Consider the following 19869-nt stretch of genomic DNA (forward strand, 5'->3'; position numbering starts at 1 on the left):
GGGACTGGACTAGGCCCTCTGGATATGGAAGATGGTTGTTTGGCTCAAACTGTATGGGGGGGCACCTAGGTAGGGAGATCAGGGTCCATCCATGGTGTATGGGCAGGCTTTTGGGAATCTGGTTCCTGCGGTGTGATGCCTTGTGCAGCCTAGGTGCAGTGGACCTGCCTATGCTCAGAGTGCTGGGCTCTGCTGACTCCCCATGGGAGACCTTGATTTGGGAGATGTAGGGATGTAGGGTGGCTTGAGAGAGAGGGCTGGGTGAGGGTAGGAGGAGGTAGGAAGTGGGATCTGTGGGTGGTATGTGAAGTGAGTAGAAAATTTCTTAATAAAGAAAAATGAAAAAAAGAAAAGAAAAAAAGAGAAATAAAACCCAGAAATCAAGGAAGTCCAGAGGACCATAAGGAGACCTAGTTTAAGAACCTGTACTACAATAAACTGGAAAACACAAAATAAAAGGATATTTTTGTTGATGTGTACCACTTACCAAAGTTAAATAAAGATCAGAAAATAATTTAAACAGAGCTATAGTCCCTAGTGAAACAGAAGCAGCTACTAAAAGTCTCCCAAGCAGAAAAACCCAGGCCAGAGAGTTTTATTGCAGAATTTTCTCAGTCTTCAAAGAATAATTAATGCCAATACTCCTTAAATTATTCCACCAAATAGGAACCAAAAGAAGGTTGTCAAACTTATTTAGGAGGCTGCAGTCACCCTGATACCCAAACCACACAAAGATTCTGGTCATCAGCTTTTAGAGAGAAAGAAAAACATATTTCACAACAAGTATAGAAAACTATAGCAGAATAAAATGAAAAGACTAGTAATTTCTTAGTATGTATTGCATTGAGCCTCTCCTATAGCATATTTCTGAGTGAATATTCATGAATAGACAATTAATACTTATACCTCTTTTTATATTTCCAATACAAGGAAAAAACATCAATTTATTGAATGTCAATACTTAAAAATAAACCACTATGCACAATGGCCATGAACCTAGCTGACCACCTTCAGACACATAGAAAGTGGCATCCTTACCAGAATCAGTGTCATAACATAACTGTATCAAAGAAGCAGCATGTTGTAGTAGTTGTTGTTGCTTACCACTGAATTGTGTCCAGCGAATACTGAGTACATGTTTTCAATTTGTAAAGAAACAAGCTTCTCCAGCTACTTAGTTAAAATTGTTCAGTTAAGCTCCACCCATTATAGCCTCAGCAGCTGGTCATCAGGCAAGTCTTCTGTGGTCAGCCTGCTCCACCACCATCCCCAGTGGCATCAGAGGGCCCCGGAGGCACAGCCCCCACCTACACCAATTGGAGGAAGAAGTGAGTGGCTGCTCTCCCAGCTGGACAGCTCTGTACCCTAGGCCATAGGACCTGGGGCACTTTCCACGCACCTCCTGACCCATCACAGCCTATAATTACCCCAAACCCAGTAGATGGCAGTGTAATAATACATTCAACAACATAAAGAGCAGCATGGCATGGCCAGAACCTAGTGGTTCTACAATAGCAAGACCTAAACATCCCAATGCAGATGAAGCAGAAGAAAGCGATTTTAAAAATAACCTTATGAAAATGATAGAGGCCCTTAGGGTGGAAATGAAAAAATTCCCTTAAAGAAATCAATGAAAAGACAAACAAACAATTGGAAGAAATCAATAAATCCCTTAAAGAAAGCAGAGAAAAAAATAAAAAATGTGAAGGAAACAGTTCAAGACTTGAAAATTGAAATAGAGGCAATAAAGAAAACACAAACCAGGAGAATTCTGGAAATGGAAAATCTGGATAAACAAACAGGAACTACAGATGCAAGCATCACCAACAGAATACGAGAGATAGAAGAGAGAATCTCAGGCATTGAAGATATGATAGAGGAAATAGATTCATCAGTCAAAGAAAATGTCAAATCCAACAAATTCTTAACACAAAACACCCAGGAAATCTGGAACAACATGAAAGACCAAACCTAAAAATAATACAGATAGGAGAGGGAGAATAATTTCAGCTCAAAGGAACAGAAAATATATTCAACAAAATCATAGAAGAAAAACTTTCCCAACCTAAAGAAGGACATGCTTATGAAGGTACAAGAAGCTTACAAAACACCAAATAGACTGGACCCAAATAAAATATCCTCACCATATAATAATAAAAATACTAAACATATCAATTAAAGAGAGAATATTAAGAGCTGCAAAAGAAAAAGGTCACACAACATATAAGGTAGACCTATCAGAAAAACACCCAGCTCCTCAATGGAGACTGTGAAAGCCAGAAGGTCTTGACCAGATGTTTTGCAGCCATTAAGAGACCACAGATGTCAGCCAGGACTACTATACCCAGCAAAACTTTCAATCACCATAGATGGAGAAAACAAGATATTCCATGACAAAACCAAATGTGAACAATGCCTATCCACAAATCCAGCCCTTCAGGAAGTACTAAAAGGAAAATTTCCACACGAGGAAGTTAGCTACACCCACAAAAACACAGGCAATAAATAATCTCACATTTGCAAATCCAAAAGAAGGGAAACACACATACTAACAAAAACAAAATAACAGAAATTAATAATCACTCATCATTAATATCCCTTAATATCAATGGATTGAATTCACCTACAGAAAGACATAGGCTAACAGAATGAATAAAAAAAAAAGATCTTTCTGCTGCATACAAGAAACACATCTCAACTTCAAAGACAGACATTACCTTAGAGTAAAGGTTTGGGAAAAGTTTTTCCAATCAAATGGACCTAAGAAGCAAGCTGGTGTAGCTATCCTAATATCTAACAAAATAGATTTCAAAATAAAATTAATCAAAAGAGATGGAGAAGAACATTTCATACTCATCAAAGAAAAAATCCATCAAGATGAATGTCAATTCTGAATATTTATGCCCCAAATACATTTGTAAAAGAAACATTACTAAAGCTTAAATCACACATCAAACTCCACACACTAATAGTGGGAGACTTCAACAACCCACTCACACCAATGGACAGGACTGCCAGAGAGAAACTTAACACAGAAATGAGGGAACTAACAGATGTTAATATTCAAACTGACTTAACATATATCTGTAGAACGTTTCACTCAAACGCTAAAGAATAATACCTTCTTCTCAACACCTCAGGGAACCTTCTCTAAAATTGATCACATACTCAGTCACAAAGCAAATCTCAACAGATACAAAAAAATGGAATAACCCCCTGTTTCTTATCAGATCACCATGGCTTAAAGTTAGATTTCAACAACAACACAAACTGCAGAAAGCCTACAAACTCATGGAAACTGAATAATACTCAACTGAATCATCACTGGGTCAGGAAGAAATAAAGAAAGAATTTCACCAATCTACATAAGTGAGACAGTTGTGTAACTTGATCTGCTTAAGGGGCCTCCTGGCAGTAGGATCAGGATCCATCCCTGGTGCATGAGTTGGCTTTTTGGAGCCCACTAACTATGGTGGGACACCTCTCACAGCCTTGATGCAGGGGGAGGGCCTTGGACCTGCTTCTATTGAATGTACCTGCCTCTACTGACTCCCCATGGGAGGCCTTACCTTCTTGTAGAAGGGCATGTGGGGTGGATTGGGTCGGGGGAAGGCTGGAGGGACAGGAGGAGGAAAGAGGTGGATCTGTGATTAGTATGTAAAATGAATAAAAAATTCTTAATAAAAAAGAAAGAAATTCTCTGTTGTGGGGAATTTCTTTCTTTTTTATTAAGAATTTTTTATTCATTTTACATCCGAGGGGGAGGCTTTGCCCTGGAGGAGGTGGGAATGGGGGGTGGGCTGGGGGGAAGGTGAGGGGTGTGGGAGGGGGGAGAACAAGGGAATCCGTGGCTGATATGTAGAACTGAATTGTGTTGCAAAACAAAAATTAAAAAAGAAAAAAAAAGAAAGAAATTAAAGACTTCCTACAATTCAATGAAAATTAAGGCATGACATACCCAAACTTATGGGACACTATGAAAGGAGTGCTAAGAGGAAAGTTCATAGCACTAAATGCCCACATAAAGAATTTGGGGAAATCTCACATTAGGGATTTAACAGCACACCTGAAAGCTCTAGAACAAAAAGAAGCAAACTCACCCAGGAGGAGTAGACAACAGGAAATAATCAAATTGAGGGCTGAAATCAATAAAATAGAAACAAAGAGAACAATACAAAGAATCAATGAAACAAAGACATGGTTCTTCAAGAAAATCAACAAGATAGACAAACCCTTATCCAAACTAACCAAAAGGCAGAAAAATAATATCCAAATTGACAAAATCAGGAATGAAAGGAGGGATATAACAACAGACACTGAGGAAATCCAAAGAATCATTAGGTCATACTTCAAAAACCTGTACTCCACAAAATTGGAAAATATAAAAGAAATGGACAATTTTCTGGATAGTTACCACTTACCAAAATTAAATCAAGACCAGACAAACAATTTAAATAGTCCTATAACCATTTTAAGTCATTAATATTCTCCCAACAAAAAAAGCCCAGGGCCACATGGTTATAGCACAAAATGCTTCCAGAATTTCAAAGAAGAGTTAATACCAATACTTCTCAAATTGTTCCACACAATATAAACTGAAGAAACATTGTAAAACTCTTTTTATGAGGCTACAGTCACCCGACATACAAACACAAAAAGACACAACAGAGAAAGAGAATTACAAACCGATCTCCCTCATGAACATTGATGCAAAAATATACAGTAAAATGCTGACAAACCAAATCCAAGAATACATCAAAAAAATTATCCACCATGATCAAGTAGGCTTCATCCCAGAGATGCAGGAATGGTTCAACATACAAAAATCTGTCAATGTAATCCACCATATAAACAAACTGAAAGAAAAAAAACTACATGATCATCTCATTAGATGCTGAAAAGGCCTTTGACAAATTTCAACACACCTTCATGATAAAAGACTTGGAAAGATAAGTGATACAAGGAATATACCTAAACATAATATAGGCAATATACAGCAAGCCAACAGTCAACATCAAACTAAATGGAGAGAAACTCAAAGTGATTCCACTAAAATCAGGAACAAGACAAGGCTGTCCACTCTCCCCATATCTATTCAATATAGTACGCGAAGTTCTAGCTAGAACAATAAGACAACAAAAGGAGATCAAGGGTATACAAATTGGAAAGGAAGAAGTCAAACTTTCACTATTTGCAGATAATGTGATAGTATAGATAAGCAACCCCAAAATTCTACCAGGGAACTCCTACAACTGATAAACACCTTCAGCAATGTGGTGGGACACAAGATAAACTCAAAAAAAAAAATCAGTAGTCCTCCTATATACAAATGATAAATGAGCTGAAAAAGAAATCAGGGTAGCATCACCCTTTACAATATCCACAAATAACATAAAATGTCTTGGGATAACTCAGTCCAAACAACTGAAAGACCTGTATAACAAGAACTTTAGGACTTTGAAGAAAGAAATTGAATAAAATATCAGAAAATGAAAAGATCTCACATGCTGATGGATAGGTAGGATCAACATAGTAAAAATGGCAGTTTTACCAAAAGCAATCTACAGATTCATTGCAATTTCCATAAAAATCCCAACACAATTCTCCAAAGATGTCAAAAGAACAATACTCAACTTCATGTGGAAAAACAAAAAACCCAGGATAACCAAAATAATCCTGTACAACCAAGGAACCTCTAGAGTCATTACCATCCCTGACTTCAAGCTCTATTACAGAGCTATATTAATAAAAATGCCTTGGTATTAGAATAAAAACGGACACATGGATCAATGGAATAAAATTGAAGATCCTGACATTAATCCACACACCCATGAATATCTGATTTTTGACAAAGAAGCCAAATTGTACAATGGAAAAGAAGAAAGTAACTTCAACAAATGTTGCTGGGATAACATATGTCAGCATGTACAAGAATGCAAATAGCTCCATATCTATCACCCAACACAAAACTCAAGTCCAAAGTATCAAAGACCTCAACACAAATCCAGTTACAGTGAACCTGATAGAAGAGAAAGTAGGAAGTAGCCTTGAACACATTGGCCCAAGAGACCACTTCCTAAACATGAGTAGCATAGACACTGAAAGCAATAATTAATAAATGGGACCTCCTGAAACTGAGAAGCTTCTGAAAGGCAAAGGACACAGTAAATAAGAAAAAAACAGCAGCCTAAAGAATGGAAAAAGATCTTCACCAACCCCACATCTGACAGAGGGCTGATCTCCAAAATATATAAAGAACTCAAGAAATTAGCCATCAAAAACCAAATAATCCAATTGAAAATGGGATATAGATCCGAACAGAGAATTCTCAACAGAAGAATCTCAAACAGCTGAAAGACATTTAAGGAACTGCTCAACATCCTTAGCCATCAGGGAAATGCTAATCAAAATGACGCTGAGATACCATCTTATACCTGTCAGAATGGCTAAGATCAAAAACATAAATGACAGCTTATGTTGGAGAGAATGTGGAGTAAAGGGAACACTCCTCCACTGTTGGTGGAGTGCGAACTTGTACAGCCACTTTGGAAATCAGTATGGCAATTTTTCAGAAAATTGGCAATCAATATCCTTCAAGACTCAGCAATACCACTCTTGGGCATATTCCCAAATGATGCACAATTATACCACAAGGACTTTTGATCAACTATGCTCATAGCAACATTATTCATAATAGCCGGGAATAGAACCTGGAAAAACCAAGATACCCCTCAACTGAAGAATGGATAAAGAAAATGTGGTACTTTTACACAATGGGAGTATTACTCAGTGGTAAAAATACAATGACATCATGAATTTGCAGGCAAATGGATGGAACTAGAAAAAAAATCCTCCTGAGTGAGGTAATACAGACCCAGAAAGACAAATATGGTATGCACTCATTTATAAGTGGATATTAGCTATAAAGTAAAGGACAACCAGGCTACAATCCACAGCCACAGGAAAGCTGGGTAACAAGGAGGGCCCTTAGAGGGAAATCCATGGATCACCCTAGGAAGGGAAAATAATAATATCTCCTGGGTTAACTGGGTGTATGTTGTGGGTGGGGGGAATGAGAATGTTGGGAAGGGAAGGGCCAAGTTGGGGGAGGGTCAGAGAGGGAGAGCAAGGAAAGAGATACATTGTTAGGGGGAGTCATTATGGGAATTAGGGAGAAACCTGGTGCTAGGGACATTCCCAGGAATCCACAAGGATGACCCCAGCTAAGACTCCAAGCAATAGTGGAGAGGGTACCTGAACTGGTCTTCCCCTGTAATCAGATTGATGATTACCCTAATTGTCATTATAGAACCTTCATCTATAACACTGATGGAAGAGTGTGCAGAGATCCACAGCCAACCACTGGGCTGAGCTCCTGGAGTCCAGATGAAGAGAGAGTGGAGGAATTATATGAGCAAGGGAGGTCAAGATCATAATGGGGAAACCCATAGAGATGGTTGACCCAAGCTAGTGGGAATTCAGGGACTCTGGACTGACAGCTGGGGAGCATGCATGGGACTGAAAAAGGCCCTCTGAATGTGAGTGACAATTCTGTAGTTGATCTGTGTGTGGGGCCCCTGGCAGTGGGACAAGGATTTATCCCTGGTGCATGAACTGACTTTTTGGAGCCCATTCCCTATGGTGGGATAACTTCTTCAACCTTGATGCAGTGGGAGGGGTTTGGTCCTACCTCAACTTAATATGCCAGAATTTGTGGACTCCCCATGGGAGGCCTTACCCTCTCTGAGGGGGCAGGGTGTGGGAAATGGGATGGCAGGGGAGTAGGAACTGTGGTTGGTATGCAAAATGAAAAAATAACTTTTAATTTAAAAAATGTTCATTTAAGATGAAAACTCTCTGGAATAAGGAAGCTAGGTTTTGGTGACTATTCCATGAAGCATGATGGAAACTGGAGACAGAGACAAACCAGGGACAAAAATCTTTCCAAGGAATATCTAGAATCAGCTGTGGTGGCACATGTCTTTACTCCCAGCACTTGGGAGGCAGAGGCAGGTGGACCTCTGAGATGGAGGCCATCCTAGTCTACAGAGTGAGTTCGGGACAGCCAGGCTAAATTAGAGAAGTCCTGTCTGGAAAAACAAAACCATTACCATCATCATCATGAACAACACATCATCATCATGAACACCATCATCATCATCATCATCTACAACATCATAAATCATCATCATGATCATGATCATCATCATCATCAACAACAACAACAATATCAAACTGCCAGTGTAGGAAATCTTGAGAGAGGTAAACGTACTTATTCTCCTTGTTCACTTCTGGAAAAGATGCTAATAAACTCTCCAGTTCTAACTCTGGTCCCTGTCTTCCCTGTAGTATAAAGGATAATTATCTTCATTAGCTTCCATTGCTTCTCATAAACAGAACTAGGGAAAGATCCCACCCTTAATATTTGTGTATCCTGAACTGCATCTCTTAGTGAGAGAAAAGCAGAGAAGACACAGGACAGAAGTTTTTGTGAGAGTATTTTCTGGCCTGAAACGAATTTATGTGACTACACATATAAACTACCGACTCACTAACTCTTTCCCCATAAGTCAACTGTTGCTCTCCACAAACAGAAATAAATCATTATTTTATATTTTATTCAGATGACTATATTATTTTATTAGGTATAAAATAATAAAAATGACTAAATATTGTACCCTTTGTTTGTGACATAATATTTTAGTGATATTTAACTATATACGAATATGTATACACAATACAATGTATCTATTGTTAAAAACTAAACGAAATATCTATTTTTATAAAAAGTCAACTTGTTATTGTGTGACTATAAGGAACACATACTGTGTAGCAGGGTTTTTTTCTTATTTTTACAATGATATCAGTTGTTAAAATGAAATACACCAATATTTTTTAGAGATATGTTTTTAGATTTGAAATTTTTCTTAGTAATTCTGCATTCAAAAATGCTAAAAAATAGATTAAGAAGTAATGTAACTACAATTTTCATGTGGTTTCCTTTATTCACTTTTTAAACTGTTCACATTTTTATTTTTATTTAGTGTTAGAGTTAATCATTTTCAAAAGTTTGCCTATGGCTAGAGGGATGGCTCAGCAGTTAAGGGCACAGCTTGCTCTTAAAGGGATCCAGGTCCAGTTCACAGGCACCACATGGTAGCTCACAAACACCATAAGTCCAGGTGCAAGGATTCCAAGGGTTCCAACGCCATCTTCTGACCTCCACAGGCACCAAGCACAAATGTAGTATTGCTTGTACATGCGCAAGAAAAACGCTCACACACATAAATACTCGTTAAAGACTTTTACTCTTACCTTCACGGAACTCTGCAGACTTTGTTCTGTTAACAGACTTCATCTGCTTCAAAGGCATAGCTTCACTGTGAAGTATTTTTAAGTAGCATTGAAATTCACATGAAAAACATTTAACAAATACTCTTAATTCTTTCTTTTTGATTTCCCAAAATATCTTACATTAGTCATTTACAAAATAATAATTTGTGCTTCAGTGGTTAACTGTGATTAGAGAATGCTTTCCTCATGTCAAAGACAGGGCAATAATTTTTACCCTGATTAAAACACCACACACATTACTCTGTTGTTCACTCTTCATAAGTTTTTGTATATTCCTTGCACAGGTAAGAAGAATGAATGTTCTGAATGTAAGGATAGAATGATCTATAGATGTTTGTTAGGTGCATTTGATGGCATGTCATTTAACTTAGATGTCTCTCTCTTTGAGTAATAATTTATCATAGGCTTTAAGAAGAAATGTTTAAATTCTCTAAAATTGAATGAATATAAAAATATTCTATGCTAGATCTTTGGTATACAATGAACGACATGCTCAGAAAGAAATCAGTAGCTATAAGTACCTACATTAAAAAGAGTCAGAACGATCTTAAATAACTTAATGATGCATCTTTGTGCCTCAGAGAAACAAGAACACAGCAAAGTGGAACTCGACATGAGGGCAGAAATTAATGATCACACACAGGAGGGGCCAGGGGTTCTTCCACACACTTTGTTCCCATGGCTGCAGGAACTGCTGACTTTGTTTATGTGCTCAATGCACTTAATGCTCCTGTTTAATTCCTTTCCCACACCCTAGAGCACCATGGTCCCTTCACTATCAGGAAACTTTTTAGGTATTTCCCTGAGTCTCATGCTCCCTCCCAAGAGGTTGGTGGGTAGAACATGAAACTGATTCATAGCTCTAAGCACTGAAGGGCCAGCACTCTCAGAAGCCACCACATTTTTGGTGCTTTAAAGCTGCTTTTTGATAGTCTATTCACAAGTATATGATGAAGCTGTCAAATGGCTACTTTTATGCTCAACAAGCAATTCTGTAATACTGAGTCTTTATAGCACAGTGGGGAGCAACGCTGTCCCCTCAGCACCACTTTATCCAAACTACAGTTCAGAACTCCAGACTTCAGGGCTTGTTGTTGGTAATAATAAACCACTTGGTTCTCCTACCTTCCACCGACCTTGGTTTTCAGCACCGTTGTGGAACTCATTGAGGAGGCTCTTTATGTCTGTGCAGAACATGTCCATAAGGCCATTCTGAAGAGATCTTCAGCAATGCCTGGGAGAGTCTTGAACCCTGCCTTGTTACTCACACTCTTGCCAACAGATAACTTGGCCCAAACATACTAGTGATCTGAATTAATGACCTGAAGCTGATATTTTAAATATATATGCATGGCATGTTATGGGCAGTGCACTTGCATGCATATGTGATTTCAGGTACATACATGCATGCCAGGGTGCATAGTTTGGCAATTAGAGTACAAACTGCGGGGAAGGTCAACCTTCACCTTCAACCTTGTTTTTGTTGCTGTGTCTTGTCCATGAATGCACACCCCCAAATAATTATTGAGTCAACTTTGAGGGATTCTCTGTCTCCCTTCCAACTCACTCTAAGCTCCTCAAGATTACAGATGCACATGGGACCATCAGGCCTCATGTGACTTCTGGGCATCCAAACTCCCAGTCTGACACACGCTTGGCAAGCACTTCCTCTACTGAACCATCTCTCTAGCCATGGATTCTTAACAGTATTTCACACTGCATCAGGAGTAATCAGTAATTGCAAGATTGTGTGCTCTACAAATAATTATTCAGCTTATGAATAAAGGAGGAATAAAGGTGGTGAAATTGACTTACACAGAGGAAAACAGTGTGATTTCCAAATTTGATATCTCCAGATATTCAGTGTATTTTAAAACCCATATACTCTTACCTGATTGGAGTCTTCTGTTCAATTCCTGCATTCACTATGAAAGAAAAAGACAAAATGTGCTATAAACAACTGCAGAAAAATACAACTATTAAATGCCAAGGCTAAAGTTTTGCTACCACATATACTTTGACACCATTTCTGGATAGTCTTTCATGTGAATATTGATTTATACACAGTAAATATATGGAGAACTCTTAATTTCCATTTTTCTGTATATTTCAAAGGCAAAGAGACAGCTTTACCGGAAGTTAATAATCATAACAAATTGTGCAAATACCTATGACCCTATCAGACAGAGGAACTGGCATCTACACCAGATCAGTATCCCAAACTGCACCTTGTTGCTGTTGCTGTTTTGTCTGTGGACTAATGGTGCTAGGAATTATGAGTATTCTCATCTTGTATAGGAGTTAAAGGAGCTTCTCCAAGGATTGAGTTTAACTTGCTCCATTGAGGATGAAAATTCCAGACACAAGGAAGCTAAGTCTATGGTGACTGCCCTCTGCAGCATAGCAGAACATTGGAGACACAAACAGACCAAGGACAAATACCTTTGGGATGAATTTCCACCTGCCAGTGTGGCAAAGCTCCAGAGAGGTCAGTGTGCTTTGTCTCCTTGTCCTCATCTGAGGAGGATGCTAAGAAGCCCCTCCATTCTAGCTAGAATCCCTCATCCTTGTGCAGTGTAAAGGAGCTCAGCATCAGCTCCCATCACCTCCCACCATAAGAACTGCTGGAAAGGTCGTCCCTTAGCAGTTATGCACCCTGAACTGGATCTCCAGTGAGAGAATCGTGGAAGAAGCATGGGCACAAAGCAGCCATTTCAAGGGAGTAGTATCTCACATGAAACACTTTTATGTTTCCACATGTAAACCATCAATGAGTTGAATTTTCACTCTATGCTAACACTCTGCCCTCCAAAAAGAAAGAAAATCAATTCTTGTTGGCTTCATTTGCAGTATGCAAAAGTCCAGTGTAATTTTCTTGACCCTGCCCATCACTGAGGTAGAGCATTTGTCCCACCAATAAATGGACTGAGAATGCAGCTCAGTGGTAGAGCCTACATTCAGCATGTGGGAGGCCTTGGTCAATCCTCATCACCACAAGGGAGGTTCAATAATATCGTGTTGAAATAATATAAAAGAAAGTCACCCACGTTATAGTAATACTGGCTGCCACTTTTCACCTCATCTCTTATGTGAAGAGGGTCATTCCAATTCATCTACACTATCACTCCCTGGTTTGCCTCCCAAAGGCAAGATAGGTGTGAAAGATTCTGTGGTTACAGTTGCTGAAAGCACAAATTCTGTAGCACTCTCTCCACTGTTAGAATCTTGTCCAGACTCAGTGGGCCAGGACCCTGTAGTCAATGTTGCCTACTTGATAATAGTGTTGTTTTCTCAACTTTCCTGCTACTGTGGCATATTTTCTTGAAAATACATCTTGTAACACATAAAGCAATTATCATAACCGGCATATGCTGGCATAATCTGACCACATAGCTTGCCTAGAATGCTCACAATGGCAGTGTTAAATCCCTAGCACTGCCTACAAAATTCAAAATCCATTGACTTTTAAAAGATATTACTTGAACCTGTTACATACTGTTTCAAGACACATTCACATTAAGTGACAGATCCTTAAAGGTAACAGTAAGACAATATGTGAAATGTCTAATATGTCTAAATTGAAAAATTACAGAATGGAAAAAACAGATAATCTTAATTATATTTAGTCACAAAGAATTAATGAAGGTAATTGGATATTGTATTCTTGGTTTTTAAATATAATCATATTTTCGTGATACTTAACTACATAATAATACATAGCAAAAATACAACGCATTTATTATAACAATTGGAAAACAATCCATTTTTTAACAGAGCCAACTTGCTATTAAGTGGATATAGAGGATACTGTGGACTAAATTAAATAGCTTTTTTTATTTATACAAAGAGCCATTCATCAATGGCTCATGTGAAAAACACAAACATGTTTCAGATGATATGGTTTTAGAATGAAATTTCTTTTTTTTTTTTTTTTTTTTTTTTTTTTGGTTTTTCGAGACAGGGTTTCTCTGTGTAGTTTTGCGCCTTTCCTGGAACTCACTTGGTAGTCCAGGCTGGCCTCGAACTCACAGAGATCCGCCTGCCTCTGCCTCCCGAGTGCTGGGATTAAAGGCGTGCGCCACCACCGCCCGGCCTAGAATGAAATTTCTTAGAAATAATTTAACTGATTTTGTATTCTACAAATGTTAAGAAGCAATAAGAAAGAGTATAACTGCATTTTTATTGGATTTCCTTGGCAGTTTTTTGCAGGAACAAATCTTATTACTCTTTTTCAATTAGGGTAGGACCAATAGAGTATTCACTATTAATCTTACCTGTACTGATCTGGACAGGCTTTTCAGGTATCGATTGTAGCTCTCCTGGATGTCTTTCTTCACTGCAACATATTTTAAAAGTGATAATTTAATAACCATTTTAAAAAGCATTTACCCAATGATTTGAATTTGTTGTTGTTTCAGTTCATAACATAACTTACACTATAAATTTACAAACAGCTACTAATACGTTCTTCAACATTTTGACTGTAGTGGGTGACTCTTTCCTTACAACTTTTTCTTGTGTTGAAGAAAAGAAAGAACTCAGCCACAAAAAAATACCTCAACAAAAGCACAGAGAGACAGAGAGAAACAGAGAGATAGAGAGAGGGCTAGAGACAGAGAGACAGAGAGAAAGAGAGACAGAGTCAGAGACAGGCAGACAGAAGAGACACTGGTTCTTTCACAGCCTTTGTTCGATGGCTACAGTAACTGGTGGTTCTATAGTCACTTGCTCAATGGAATTAATATCCTGACTCCATCCCTATTCCTTGCCCTTAGAGCACCACAGCATCTTCTTTGTCATACTTTTGGCATTTCAGTGACTGTGGTGTTACCTCCCAAGAGCTTGGTTTGCAGACCATGGAATAGAGTCCCACTTCTGCTAACACTCTAACTCTCAAACCGTTCCTTGACAGCCCATTCAGGAGGGAATCCTGCACCGCAATCTGGCTGTTTATGTGCTAAACAAGGATTTCTACAAAGACTAAACAAGGTAATAACATGAAGACAAAAGTAAAACCTGGTGGATAGTTTTTGTTATTTGCTGTGGAAGTATTTAGAATTCCAAGTAGAACTTAACATTCAAGGTGTGTCTTTGAAATGTAGCTACCAGAAAATTATGAATCTTTACATGGGTAATTAACTCTGCCAACTTGGGGATCTTTTAACTTGGAGTAAATCAGCTATTTAACAATATGTAACATGTTTTATTATATACAGCCCCATTAAAGAAGATAACAATGTCCTCTATTATGGACCTAGTCAACTATACCGAGGACAGAACTGGCTTGAAATGAAGGCTAAATTCTCTACCTAGATCCCCCCCCCCCCCAGCGGGTCGCAGCATTTCGTGCGGTGACAGGTTCCGCCTCGCAGGCGCATCCCACCCAGCACTGACAGGACGCCCAAGAGGAAGGTTAGCACGGATGGAGCAGCGAAGGCGGAGCCCAAGCGGCGCTCCACCAGGCTGTCTGCCAAGCCGCCCCTGCCAAGGTGGACACGAAGCCGAAGAAGGCCGCGGGAAAGGATAAATCATCAGATAAAAAAGTGCAAACCAAAGGGAAAAGGGGAGCAAAGGGCAAACAGGCTGAGGTGGCTGAGCAATAAACCACAGATGTGCCTGCAGAAAATGGAGAGGCTGAGAACCAGATTATAGCCTATGAAGTAGAAGAGAAGAAGCCAAGGCCGACTAACCATCCATCTGTCTGTCAGTGTTCCCGCCTCCCTTCTTGTACAATCCAGATGAATATCTTTATCAACTATTTTGTAAATACGAGTTTTTTAGTAGCTCTCGAAACATTTTTAAAAGGTGTGAGGAAGTCCTGCCTCATCCCATTTTGAAAGTGTAAATGATTTTTTAAGAGGTTAAATCGATACCCAGAGAGGAATGAACAATCACTGATCATTAATATCCCTTAATATCAATGGACTTAATTCACCTATAAAAAGGCACAGGCTTAAAGAATGGATATGAAGGCAGGACCCATCTTTCTGCTGCATACAAAAAACACACCTCAAATTCAAAGATAGACACTACCTAAAATAAAAAGCTGGGAAAAGACTTTCCAATCAAATGGTCTTAAGGAGCAAGTGGGTGTAGCCTCCTAATATCCAGCAAAATAGACTTCAAACTAAAATCAATCGAAAGAGATTAAGAAGGGCATTACATACTGATCACAAGAAAGATCCACCAAGATGAAGTTCCAATTCTGAACATTTATGCCCAAAACACAAGGGCACCCACATATGTAAAAGAAACATTACTAAAGCTTAAACCACATATAAAACCCCACACATTAATAGTGGGAGACGTCAACACCCCACTTTCACCACTGGAGAGATCAGCCATTTCAAAACTTAACAGAGAAATAAAGAACTTAACTGATGTTATGACTCAAATGGATTTAATCGATATCTACAGAACATTTCATCCTAAGAAAAAAGAATATACCTTCTTCTCAGCACCCCATGGAACCTTCTCTAAAATCGACCACATACTTGGCCACTAAACAGATATAAAACAACTGGAATAACCTCTTGCATTCTATCAGACCACCATGATTTAAAGTTAGATTTCAACAACAACAAAAATTACAGAAAGCCTAAAATGTCATGAAAACTGAATAATGCTCAACAAGGAAGAAATAAAGAAAGAAATTAAAGACTTCCTAGAGTTCAATAAAAATGAATGTACTACGTACCCAAACTAATGGGACACTATGAAAGCAGTGGTAAGAGGAAAATTCATAGCACTAAATGCCCACAGAAAGAAGTTGGAGAAATGTCACACTAGTGATGTAACAGCACACCTGAAAGCTCTAGAACAAGAAGAAGCAAAGTCTCCCAGGAAGAATAGATGCCAGGAAATTATCAAATTGAGAGCTGAAATCAATAAAATGGAAAGAGAACAATACAAAAAATTAATGAAACAAAGAGATGGTTCTTTGAGAAAATCAACAAGATAGACAAGCCCTTATCCAAACTAACCAAAAGACACAGAGAGAGCCTCCAAATTAACTAAATCAGAAATGAAAAGGGAGACATAACAACAGACAATGAGGAAATCCAGAGAATCATCAGGTCATACCTCAAAAACCTTTACCCCTAGCCGGGCGGTGGTGGCGCACGCCTTTAATCCCAGCACTTGGGAGGCAGAGCCAGGCGGATCTCTGCGAGTTCGAGGCCAGCCTGGGCTACCAAGTGAGTGCCAGGAGAGGCGCAAAGCTACACAGAGAAACCCTGTCTCGAAAAAACAAACAAAAAAAAAAAACCTTTACCCCACAAAACTAGAAAATCTAAAACAAATGGATAGTTTTCTGGATAGGTACCACATACCTAAGTTAAATCAAGACCAGATAAACTATTTAAATAGCCCAATAACCCCTAAGGAAATAGATTCCACTAAAATCAGGAACAAGGCAAGGCTGACTGCTCTCCCCATACTTATTCAATATCGTACTTGAAGTTCTAGCTAGAGCAATAAGACAACATAAGGAGATTAAGGGAATACAAATTGGAAAGGAGGAAGTCAAGCTTTCCCTATTTGCAGATGACATGATAGCATACTTGAGTGACCCCAAAGATTCAACCAAGGAACTGATACAGCTTATAAACACCTTCAGCAACATAGCAGGATACAAGATCAACTCAAAAAAATCAGTAGCCCTTTTATATACAATTGACAAACAGGCTGAGAAGGAAATCAGAGATACATCACCCTTTACAATAGCCACAAATAATATAAAATACTTTGGGGTAACACTAACTAAGCAAGTGAAGGACCAACATCACAAGAACTTTAAGTACCTGAAGAAAGAAATTGAAGATGTCAGAAAATGGAAAGATATCCCATGCTCATGGATAGGCAGAATTAACATAGTAAAAATGGCAATCTTACCAAACACAATTTACGGATTCAATGCAATCCCCATCAAAATACCAACACAATTCTTCACAGACCTGGAAAGAATAATACTCAACTTCATATGGAAAAACAAAAAACTCAGGATAGCCAAAAGAATCCTGTACAATAAAACAACCTGTGGAGGCATCACAATCTCTGACCTCAAGCTCTACTATAGAGAGCTACAGTAATAAAAACAGCTTGGTACTGGCATAAAAACCAACATGTGGACCAATGGAATCAAATTGAAGACCCTGACATTAATCTGCACACCTATGAACATATAATTTTTGACAAAGAAGCCAAAACTGTACAATGGAAAAAAGAAAGCATCTTCAACAAATGTTGCTGGCATAATTGGATATCAATGTGTAGAAGGCTGCAAATAGATCCATATCTGTCACCATTGACAAAACTTAAGTCCAAGTGGATCAAAGACCTCAACATAAATCCAGCTACTCTGAACCTGATAGAAGAGAAAGTAGGAAGTAGTCTTGAATGCATTGGCATAGGAGATCACTTCCTAAATATAACACCAGTAGTACAGACACTGAGAGAAACAATCAATCAATGGGACCTCTTGAAACTGAGAAGCTTTTGTAGAGCAAAGGATACGGTCAACAAGGCAAAGCGACAGCCTACAGAATGGGAAAAGGTTTTCACTAACCCCACATCTCACAGAGGAATGATATCCACAATATATAAAGAACTCAAGAAATTAGACATCAAAATGCCCAACAGTCCAATTAAGAAATGGGCTATAGAACTAAACAGTGAATTCTCAACAAAGGAAACTCAAATGGCTGAAAGACATTTAAGGAATTGCTCAACATCTGTAGATGTAACCAACTGTCTTATTAAATAAGAAACATAGAACCAATGCAAAGAAGAAAGCCAAGAGATCAGAGCTAAGAGCCTTACCAGCCTGCTGCAGCTAGCCTCTTCAGCCAAGAGACCTCTCCGAAAAAGAGCTACTTCCTGTCTGTTTCCCTTTATATAAACTTTCTGTTCTGCCTTCTCATTGGTTGTAAAACCAACCACATGACTGCCTCGTCACTGTCTGTTGTACAGCCCTCCAGGTCTTCTATGGTATTGAGATTAAAGGCGTGCGCCACCACTGCCCAGCTTTTGCTATGGCTCTAATAGCTCTGACCCCCAGGCAACTTTATTTATTAACATACAATTAAAATCACATTTCAGTACAAATAAAATACCACCATAAACATGCCTAATCATCAGGGAAATGCAAATCAAAACGACTCTGAGATACCACCTTACACCTGTCAAAATATCATCTTATTAGCTAAATCTCTTTAAAATGTCTAATAAACTGCTGTAAAAGGGGCAATGTAAAAGGATTCAGGAACCAACAGAAATTTATTGTTTTGCTTCCCTTAGAGAAGGCCTAACAGCTAGATCCTTCCAAAGTGTGTGGTCCCGGGTGCTTAGGGGTCTAAGGCCTGCAGAAAACCCAGCAAACCTCAGTGAAGCAGAACCAAAGCCTGTCCTCTCCCCTCCCCTAGAAAGGAGCCCTGGAAGGTGGTGCTTCTCCCTGATTGGCCCTGACTGTCCCTAACAGTCCCTGCCCCTCCTACCCATCTGCCCCCAGCCAACTCCCCCAGGCTGTTACCTTCTCCTCCTGTCATGTTGTGTCCACGGGAGGTGGTGAAGTGCTTTACCGTAGACTTTTTGGGCGCCCTTTAAACCCCACTCTAAAACTTAGAGACACAGACAAGGATCACCACCACGTTGCAGGAGCATCCTGCCAGGGCAAGTCCGTGGTTCGTTTGAACAGAATCCCTCTTTGTCTCCTAGCAACAACGATGCACTTGCAACTGCCCGTGCCTGGCTCAAACTCCAGAACTTAGCCTGCCTTGCACAGCTTACCTGCAAAGACTTATCAGTTGCAGCTCCGAAGCAGACCTACCTGTCTGGCCTCCAAAGACCAAACACTGAGGGGAGCTGGATGATGGTTCAGATCCTTCACAGCCCTGCTGTGCTCACCAGCTCAGAAGGCCTGGTGATCACATTTCCTGAGGCCCTGAGGCTGGACCCTGTGAGAGGTCCTGATGGATGCTGACCCATTATTCAGATCATTTGCTTTCTTTCCTTGGCATGTTTTAGCATTTTGTAGGCTTTGCTCATCAGTCAATCTTTCTTGTCATTCCCATCCCCTAAAGTTAAAAGTGTCAGGACCCCCTTTTTATTTGATTTGCTTGGATTCTTAGAAAGACAAAGAAATCAAAAACTTGCTCTGCTGTTCCTAGTCTTTTCTAGTGCTTAAAGATTTGTGTTCCTCAACTCTTGGCTGTGTCTACAATTTGTAAAATCCTTCAAGCACAGCAAGTATATAAGAAGGGCGTGACACTTTTGCCTTTTGATTGTCCACTAATATTATATTTCTTTGGGGATGATATTTAGAATGACATTTTAAAGCTAGATAGTGTACAGAAATGCCACTGATATTTCTGCCGTGACTTCATATCCTACCACACTGCTGAACAAGGTTCTGAAGAGCAGGTCCACGGTGTAGCAGATCCTCAGCAGTGGTGCAACACAGCGTGGGAGAGAGGAAAGGAAAGCTCTTGGAGTTTACTGAGGACAACTTCTGGGATC

The 19869-nt window shown here is 39.2% G+C and overlaps 1 protein-coding gene across 1 annotated transcript in view; it reads right to left on the bottom strand.

Moving 5' to 3' along the window:
• Positions 1-19050, bottom strand: part of LOC131894259 (kinesin-like protein KIF16B) — an 87954-nt gene extending 68904 nt beyond the window's left edge. The window contains exons 1-4 of the mRNA XM_059244483.1: positions 18884-19050; positions 13629-13690; positions 11246-11279; positions 9316-9380 (exon numbers count right to left, since the gene is read on the bottom strand). Coding sequence (XP_059100466.1) covers positions 9316-9373 — 58 coding nt within the window. The 5' untranslated portion in view covers positions 9374-9380; positions 11246-11279; positions 13629-13690; positions 18884-19050. The remainder of the gene's footprint in view (positions 1-9315; positions 9381-11245; positions 11280-13628; positions 13691-18883) is intronic.
• Between the last annotated feature and the right edge of the window lie 819 nt (positions 19051-19869).

This window comes from Peromyscus eremicus, chromosome 17 (genome assembly GCF_949786415.1).
Source record: "Peromyscus eremicus chromosome 17, PerEre_H2_v1, whole genome shotgun sequence".
Taxonomy (NCBI): domain Eukaryota; kingdom Metazoa; phylum Chordata; class Mammalia; order Rodentia; family Cricetidae; genus Peromyscus; species Peromyscus eremicus.